General features: G+C 27.3%; 1 protein-coding gene across 1 annotated transcript; it reads left to right on the top strand.

The window, feature by feature from the left end:
- Positions 1-1,474: 1,474 nt before the first annotated feature.
- On the top strand, positions 1,475-5,950 carry LOC107884688. Its single transcript, XM_016807374.2, has 5 exons — positions 1,475-1,524; positions 1,592-1,740; positions 3,236-3,433; positions 4,603-4,778; positions 5,646-5,950. Exons 2-5 carry the CDS (start codon positions 1,632-1,634, stop codon positions 5,823-5,825), a joined length of 663 nt encoding a protein of 220 aa, XP_016662863.1. The 5' UTR covers positions 1,475-1,524; positions 1,592-1,631; the 3' UTR covers positions 5,826-5,950.
- The last annotated feature ends 4,313 nt before the right edge of the window (positions 5,951-10,263 follow it).

Raw genomic sequence — 10,263 nt, 5'->3', positions numbered from 1 at the left:
AACCAACAAATATTATTTTATCGATATTTATAGAAAAATAACTAAAAAAAATGGAAACTGAAAATGTCCATAAACTATAAAGAGCTCAAAATAAGTCAAAATATTTGGAAAATGTTATGGTGTATAGAAAATGCTAATATAAACATTCAGTCAACATTTCATATACCTATACGGCCATTTGTAGAGTTGCACCAAAAACCAAAATCAATTTTCTCGAAAACAGATTTTGCGTATAAATTCCCGTTTTTCCTTAATTTTTCTTTTGTTTTTCACAGCGCTTTTGAAAACTACTGGTACCAACTAGATTCACTTTCCTATCAGAAAAGATACTGTTTAAGAAAATCCAAGCAGTTTTACTATGCTACAAGTTGATGATAGAAACAAAAAAAAAATTAAAAAATTAAAAAAACACACATCATTGTAAAATCAATACATTCATCGTTCCACTCAGAATCTAAAACCTTAATTTATCTATTTATCTATTTCTCGTCTGTAGTCTGTAATTTGTTGCGGTATAGTTTTAAAATAACTATGGTGAGTTCATATATATTTCCTCCAGGTAAACATAATGTTGATCTGGGAGAGAATACAATATTTTATAATGTTTCCTTCAAGTAAACATAATGTTTACCCGGGATAGTTTATCACTTAATCCCTTTATATATCTTTTTTGTTAAGGTGCAACAGATGTGCAGGTCGTAAACATCTAAATAACAACTTAAGTTCTTAAGTCCACACCATATGTCTCTTGTTTTACGAACAAAAGACAATACGAAACAAATGTATTTATGATGTATTGCTGTAAACGCCGTAGACCGCCGTACAATACAAAATACATTTAACCAACTGTTGATCGCCATTTCCCAGGATTATGTTATCTAAAATATCAATAATATATATACTATAGGTATTTGGAATTTACTGCTCGACTTTGTGACACCGGTGTTTTTTTTTAAATAGAAACGCATTATACTTAAAAACCAATATTGACACAAATCCACACTAATGTCAAAAAAAATTAACGAATTATATAGGTACGCGAGTACCCATACCTACGATTTAATATTGCCTTATACTTAATCACGGATATTGTATATTATAAAATTATGTAACTTGTAGGCGTCTTAATATTTGAACGACGTTGGTTTATTTATCTTATCGTTTATACTATTAGGTATATTCATAATCAGCATTTTTAAAAATTAGTTATACTTTGGTTGTATTTTGGGCTTCGGCAGTTATATATTATGCTTGATATTTTTGTTGTCGTTTTAATCAGGTAGCAGATAATAAACCACCATAAACACAATATTGTAATAATATTATTTGGTTGGTGGGCAGGAGTGACGATCTTTGAAAGCTTGTATGTGGTGTCACTTATATATGGTCACGGTGCATCGCATGGTGGGGAGGACCATTAATTATCTACCGCCGTGGCAACTTATATAAAATACCTCGCGGCGGTTGTCTCACCGTCACTTTCCGATCTGCGTACCGACTTCATTCTGTTCATCCGTCTTCCCGGTAAGTTTCTCTCGTCCATCTTAATATTGTTCCAATAACTGTTTGTTTGACTTATGTTTTTTTTCAGTTTTCTCGTTTGCCCTGCGTTTACAATAGACAACTGCACAATGAGCTCGAAAGTAGTAGTGATCGTGTCAATTATTACTATAATAATTATCGCTACCATTCCAGGGAAGCTGGCCTCCTCGCGACCTGACGAAAGTCACGTTTTACACGGTAAGATCTTATATGAATTTTCTCGTTTCGTTATTTGCGATAGAATTTAATAAACAATTGTGACCTATTATTATTCATCTTATATTACTGTTATTATATTATAATACGAAGACGTTTTTTTATACATTTATTATTTTTTTTGCATATACTATTAAGGTTGCACTCATTTCAATAAAAACTATCATTAGATTCGTTGGGAATCGTTATATTATAACGATACTTTTTATCCCAGAATTCAACCTCTATGTGCAAAAAGCTGAGCTCACCAACAAACTACAAAGGGTGGCTCACAATTCAGTGACGTAATTAAGAATTTCTCTAAAGGGATAGACATTTTTTACACACAAAATACTAAATATTAAATAAATACTCGATTTTCAAGTGCAGTGGTGAGTGGTAGCTGGAAATATATACTATTTTATCAAAAATTCTAAGCCTAATATGTACACAAAATGATTAAATATTTCTTTGAAATTCTAAAAAAGTTAATAAGTACCTACCTATACAATATTATAATATAATTGGCATAAATTCAGTTTAGCTACCCAGCATTTTAAAATTTTTTTTTTTTGAAACATACGTAGGTAAGTCAACGAGTTGAGAACGATGGTGCAAAAAAAAAATTAAATTAGAAAACAAGCCGAGGGACGTTTTCAATTTTAATTATTGTCCGAGCAAGCGCAACAAACGAATAACCATACCAGGTGTATAATAAGAAAATTCAGTACTGATTACGATGTGTAAATAAATAATATTTTGATTAATTCAGAAAATTGCTTATTTTTTTTTAATGTCCCAATTTAATGAGTTTTAAAAATAAGATGACTCAATCATTTGTGCGAATTGTGATTTCACCATCATTCTCAACTTGTTAATACGTAAAAGAAAATCAATATTCGTTATAGGCGATGCGCGCGGCAGTAAAGTACAATGTTCTGCACATGCGTAGGTATGAACGTAAAATCGCAAACTTTGGAAAAATGTTACTTCCGAAATATTGATTTCCACGAATTTTCTTTTCACCATCGTTCTTAACTCGTTAAAATACGTATGTTTCAAAAATATATGGTCCTAAAAATTAGATTAGGTACATCGAGTACGCAATAATATATCCGATGCATATCGTTATTTTTCCTCGTTATTAAAATATATATTATTATAATCTACAACAAACAATATTTTGAATTTCATAACATTATTTCAACGCAATAAAAATTTTAAATTGTGATTAGGAATTAGGTATCTATTTATCTCTGACTGGAACTATAATTCAATACCTACATAGTAAATTATGTAGTTATTTGGAAATTGCAATTGATTGTTATATTAAGTGTTAATAATTATTGTTTATTATTATAAATTATATACTTTGGTTTTCTTCCTATACCTATTGTTTACTTTTTTTTTTTTAATCGCCTTTTATCGAGTTTGATTTTTTTCCGCACATTTATAACCAATAAATCTACTAATAATTTCATCGATGTATGTGTTACAGTGCCTATAGGTTACCTAGGTAGATGCCCTCCACACAATTTAACCTCGGAATATTTTCAAATTACCGTGTTGCGTTCGATTACACCGTTTTTTGATGGTTGTGCTTACATTCAAAACAATCCTAAAGAACTCAAGAGACAATCATTCAGCTTATGGATTGGAAATTTTAAAAACGCCGGGCAACAATGTCGTGAAAAGAGTACGTGTAACAAATTATTATTTAAGTACCTACAATACAGAATTAGGAGGTAATTGTTGGTCCAGTGTCTCTACGAAACCTATTTCTGTTTAATTCTAACAGTATCATAAGTATACTGCATGTAGCGCAGGCATACATTAACTTTATTGTTGACTAATAATTGATTGGCATACAATTTGGTTATATTTACTAAGTTTGTAAGCCAGTTATGTAGCAATGATTTTTTTTTTGTTTAAGGTAGGAAAACTTGTCAGGATTCATGTCTTTAATATTCAAATCTTGGATATAAATAGAAATATCTTGTGAATTTCTAACACAAAATAATTTTCAAATTTTCGTGGTTTTGACAGAATTTTAACTCCAGACGCTTATAAAAAATTTTGTGGGTTTACACTTAACTTAAATTTCTATTAACAACAACTTTTAAGAAACCATGTTTTGAAATGTCAAGTATTTTGATAGACCGAACAATTTTTTATCGTCAGTAATAAAAATAAGTCAAAAAGAGATAAAATATTATGAAAATTGTATGATGTATAGAAAATGGTAATACAAACATTCGATGAAAATTTTAAGTATTTACGATTAGGTATTAGTTTTTTAGTTACAACAAAAAATCGATTTTGTCAAAAACTAGTTTTGCCTAAAAATCTCTGTTTTCCATATTTTGTTATTAGTTTTTCCCGACGATTTTAAAAATCACTGTGCATTTTTAAATTTTACTTTTCAAATCTACCAACTATATTCACTTTCCCATTGAAAAATCAATCATTATTTATACTAGAAAAAAAACTAAAAAATGTTTACAGACAGAAAAAAAATAATGCTCATCATTGTAAAATGAATACATTAATAATTGCTCCGCTCAGATTCTATAATACTCGATCGATTTTGACGATTCAATGATGGTTTAGATAATAGATTCAACTAGTTATTTTGGGGTGGCTTACCTGCTATTAATAATGTTAAAATCATACCTCTTATTCGTTTTTTATGCTGCCATAAATCGGTCACAAAAGTTACTTATTAGTTATTACAATTATTAACCATCATGGTTTAATATTTATCCCTAGACTCAACGTCGGATTAATACAGCTAGTAATGTATAAATATATTGTCACACCACTATCATACCATTTTCAACAATATCGTGTATTTTTTGTCTACAGACTATACAAATATGGAACATTTCCATTTTAACTGTTTGATAAAACCACCCTCGTCGCCATCAGATTATTATTTAGATGACTTCAATAAAAAACTTACGTCCGTAAGATTATACCCGACCATTAACAGTTATCAAAAGAATACGTGCAAAGTACAAAGTACTAAGTCTATATGTGCTGTAAGTATATTATAATATTATGCCTATGAACCCCTAAAAAAAAAATTATTTGTATACTCGGTAAAAAAGTATTTATAGATATTGTTAAACAGGTAATTTCAAATTTAAAATGGCCACAATGGGTGTGGGCGTGTGGATAATAAAATGCGTTGGGTTCCACACTTTAGGGAGTGTAAATTTATTACTTTTAAAATTTAGCTAACATATACGGTAAAGCGATTTTTCGGCCACCCTTAGGAAACGAAAGCTTACGATGAAAACAGATTTTATCGATGAGTTTGGTCTGATCGAACCGTCCAATAAACAGTCGCAATTAGTATCTATATTTAACGAAAATATAATGTATTGTTAGCTTATTTGATATTTACGAATAGCGAATGATATTAATAATTTTGAATTTTGCCTTATTTGACATACTAATATAATATAGCTACCTACCTATTTTTTAATTAGATAGTATTAATATATAAAGCTCTTCCCGAAATACGTTCAACTTCTATTATTATAATATTAAATTTCAAATTGTCTCCATAGTATAACTTAATTTGCCCGTCCCTGCTGCATTGACTATTTTTACATTTTTGGACTAAATATTTCACAAGAAGTTTAAATTTTAAAACAACTTGTATAATCACATAATATTATGTATTTTTTATAACAATATATTTTAAATATTATTAACAATTCGTGTACCTGCTAAAAAAAACACCGGCTTGATAAAATTTTGAGCTGACCACAGAATTAGTCTCTTTGTCCCCGAATCTAATCCATTCAAATGTTTCCCTCTAATCTGAGCTTTCTCAAATAATATTATGATTATATGTTTATTGATTTTGTTTCTGTTTCTCTCGTTTTCGTTTACCGCAGATGTACAATGTGATCAAAAGCAACTCCACAGTGTTTCGGATGGCGATTAGCCAAAACTCTTCGTGCTCCGGCTTGTTAGACCTGCTGACCCTTCCAAAGCCAATAAATCCAAATGATAAAGACGAGTACATGTTGCTACGGTTAATTAAACAGCAGTATCCGATGACGTCATATAATTAATAGACACTATAATATTAGTTTTATGCTATACAAATATTTGGTGTGCAATGTATATAGTAGTTTAATAATATTATACTTATTAAAGACATTTTTTTTTATCGTATAATTAATTACAAATTTTTTTTAATATTGTTAGTAAAATAATAGCTGGCACCCGAAGTAAAATTATATTATTAATATACTTAATATGTATCACTTACGTATTTATAAACTATTAATTAAAGAATAATAATATACAAAAATTATTATATGATGGTATTATTACATTATTTATCAAATACCTATTTAATTAAAAATACTTTTGGATTATTTTAGTAATAATATATTTTAGTTAACATAAATAATGTTCTAATTATTGTTAGTCAAACACTTTTTACATCCTTCAAATTATGATTAATATACTATTTAAATATCATGTACCTATAATATCATTTTTACCGGAAAGTCAAATTTATTTTTTATGAACATTTCTTGGTAAATTAGGTAAGTGTTAATCTATTAGAAAAATCAGGTTTTTATGAATTAATAATTAATTAAAACGCATGTAGGTATAAGTTAAATTTAGATCTCTTTAAAAAATTAATTTACAGTCATCCTTATGTAGTAACCTCTTATAGAAAGTAAGTCATCAACACAAAATTATAAGTAGATATAAGCATTCAATTACAATAATAACATTATTGCGTTTTAAGAAAAAAATTACATACATTATAAAAATAAAAATTATTTAAATGGTTGTCTCCAGAAAATTAGGCTTGTGGTGGAGACAATAGGGGGGCTATTCTGCTATTTTTTGTGAAAAATTACGCACATAGTATAAACTATGATGACAATTTTGAATGATTATCAAATTGAATACCTAAGTACGCTAAGTAAGTCAAGAGAGACACCTCCCGACATGTCGTAGTTAGCATACTTTAAGAAAGCACAGTACGCCGAGTACACGAAGTTTGCCAAGTGGCATTTTAGTGGAATAGTACTATGCCAATAAGGTAAGCCAAGTGCGCGAGTACATGGCGTAGTTTAATTAGCAGAATAGCCCTCCAGTTCTTATTTTAAAGGTATGTTTACAATTTTAAGAAAACTACGTTAATAATTCTCATCAAACTATTCAAATTATGTTTAAACAAATAAATAAGTAATAATCAAATAATAAATTATAAGACAGGGACATTATTTATGTACCTACAGTAGAAATTTATTAACATGATTTCATCTCATACTTAATATACTTTTTATAATGTTCATAATTATTACAAAATAATAATTGATTAATAGGTATATCGTACTTCGTGCATAAATGTATTTTTTTCCCAAATTCTATATTATATTTATTTAAAACATTGTATATATTTTGACGAGTAGAATTTTAGAACTATTCAACTGTTAATAGTATTTTTTTTTTATTTTAATATATTTTATTGTGATATCAACTAACATACACAATCAAACCAGAAATATACAAATCATATTTATTAAATAAAAAATGTAGAATTATGTAGAGTAATAAAATAAAAATGGGTAAGTGAATGTCGCTCTGCTGTACAGTAGGTTACAAGTGGGTCTGCTGTACTTTCGATGGTGGATGTTTGTCCATCGTTCCTTCGGTCCTCGGATATGATAATGTAATTTTACTGTATTCGATTTGAATGCATTGATTGCATTCGACATTAAACGATTTTGAGCGGACGAGGGAATCTTTTTTATTTAATTTTATTCGTTTCTGATAAACGTTTTTGATAAAAAAAAAGCGTTATAAGAACAGCTTAATATTGATTTATATAAATAGGTAATTTATAATAATTAGGAAATATCATAAAAACGAAAAAAAAAAAAATAATAAAATAAAAAGCTCAAAAGTCGCTCAAATGTTTTGAAAATTTTACCATGTTTAGGTAGGCTAATATAAGTAAACAACCCAAATTTCAAGTTTTTACGAATGTTTTTAACCGAATTACAACAAAAAAACTCCCAAAATTAAAATGTCTATAAATATCTCAAAAACGGCTAAAATTTTCTGAACTTTAAGCCGTAAGGAACAAAATCTAAAATACAACAAAAAAGTTCTCTTGTTATTTTTCATTTGAAGCAATATTTCTGGTAGAAAACGTCGTCCGTAGTTATTTAATATTATAAAATCGTGAAATCGTACGTATTTTCTCTTTTAACCGCTATTATTTCAAGTAACGTTTCGAAAATCGAAAAATGACCTCTTTAAAGTACTAGCTCAAGAACATTAACTTTCAAAAAATATGCTACACTTGATACTTTTGAGCAAGTTTAGGGGGAGAAAAAGTGTTTACAGAATAAAAAAGAAAACCAATACATTCCTCGCTCCGCTCAGAATCTAAAATAAAAACTGTAGTAAATACGTCAGTAATTGTTAAACAATTTATACAAATTTATAACCATAATTCCAAAATGTGTACAATACTATATGTATATATACATTATTATATAGATATATTTAGAAGTGCATATTTATATTGTTATTATTTGTTATTAATGGGGTAGCCGACAAGTTAATTATATTAATATTTATTTTTATTTTTTTATTAATATTTATATTAATAATATTATAATAAAATTATTAGTATGTATGTATGTATGTATATATGTATGTATGTATGTATGTATGTATGTATGTATGTATGTATGTATGTATGTATGTATGTATGTATGTAAAATCTTCAAGGTAAAATTATAGGGGTTTGCGATATCCAATTTAGTACTTAATTAAAAGGAATATAGTTTAAAAAAAAATTGTTCACAATTGCCGAAAAGATATTTCGAAGTTGTAGATTAAGAACCAATGTTACATAAATTTATATTTATATTTTTAATTTTTGATTGCATAACGAAGATTAAATCATGATGTGAGCCGCACTCATGGATAACATGTTAACATATAAAATAGCACTGCAACAAAATAAATAATGAATATTGAATAACAAAAAAGTAAATTCTTAAATATATTGAATTCATATTGTCTTGTTGTTTTGTACACCCGTTGTTCATTTATACAATATAATATTACATACTTTTATTTAATGTGGATAAACAAGATGTTATAACAATAATCATAATGAACTTTTTATCTAGTAATAGTAGAAACATATTAGACCTTTTTAGCTGCGTAATAAAGGTATACTAAAATATATATTAAAAAGAAATCAATTAATTATTTTTCTAAAATTCTGTTTTGTAATCATTATTAGATCTCTAATAAATGTACTCGTGTAGTTAATAATAATAATAACCTATGAAATAAAATAATTATTATAACATAATATAGTTATAATTTATGCATTAATCTAAAACAGTTTCATCATTTGAAGTGTAGAAGGTATACATTGTGTATTAAATTTATTGTGATTTGGCCCACTTAAATTGGCTGGCCTTCAAATGGATAAATTCAAGAAAGGGTTTGTTTCACAAAAAAAATAAAAGTATAAAGAAAAAATGTTTAATAACGCTACAGATGATATAATTACTAATTTTTATATTATTTAATACTATAAATTAGCAGCTGATACCTGCAACTCTTTGTAAATGATATTATTTTAATTTATTTTAACACACCAAATTATATTATTATCACCTATAAGTTAAAATATTAACAACTAAGTACCAATATTGTGTATACAAGAAGTTATTCAAGCATATAAATATATCATCTGTCCCAAGTCCATTAAATCAAAACCTATTTTGACTCATCTAAAGCAGAGTTTAGCTTACACCCTAACATAAAACCGAGCCAAAATAATTAATAATTCTCCAAGCAAAACTTTTAAATATAAAGTGTTCATATATTAACTAGACTCTGGAGTAGCATTACATATTCCATTTTTTGATATTTGCATAAATAAAAAAATCTTCAAAGTACTTTATGTCGTAATACTACCTATGATTTGTTAACTATAATATTTAAGCTGTTGATATTATATTCTACATTTTCACAACATAGTACGTGAATTATTATAGAATCAAATAACAAAACATTTGTTTGATCAAGAAAATGCATTGAAAAATGATGTGACAACACACTATACATTTATGGCAAAATAAAATTACAATTTATTGATACTTGATTAAATAATTTAATTTTTTATTATAAAATGTGTAACAGTAGTCAAGTTTATAAACTAAGCTAAAATTACCCAAATTATTTTATGGTAGGGTATAGTTACAGTACATAGATATTTGAATACATATTTAAGATATAAAATAACATGACAAATATACATATAATATTGGGTCTGCTTAAACGTTATGCTTGAGAAAATGATTTATTTCAAATATCTCATTTATATGGTTTATCTCCAGTATGAATCATTTGATATCTAATGGGAGTTTTGATAACCTAGCAAAGCTCACATAAGAATTCGCACTGGAATAGAAACCATATAAATGTTATATTTGTTACAAATACTATTGT

The sequence above is a fragment of the Acyrthosiphon pisum genome, chromosome X (genome assembly GCF_005508785.2).
Source record: "Acyrthosiphon pisum isolate AL4f chromosome X, pea_aphid_22Mar2018_4r6ur, whole genome shotgun sequence".
Classification (NCBI taxonomy): Eukaryota; Metazoa; Arthropoda; class Insecta; order Hemiptera; family Aphididae; genus Acyrthosiphon; species Acyrthosiphon pisum.
This window is presented reverse-complemented; position numbering and strand designations above follow the sequence as displayed.

Coding starts and splice junctions, on each gene's coding strand:
- LOC107884688 (XM_016807374.2), top strand. CDS start 1,632: ATGAGCTCGAAAGTAGTAGTGATCGTGTCAATTATTACTATAATAATT. Junction 3,434..4,602: donor GCAACAATGTCGTGAAAAGA/GTACGTGTAACA, acceptor TTTTGTCTACAG/ACTATACAAATATGGAACAT. Junction 4,779..5,645: donor GTACTAAGTCTATATGTGCT/GTAAGTATATTA, acceptor CGTTTACCGCAG/ATGTACAATGTGATCAAAAG.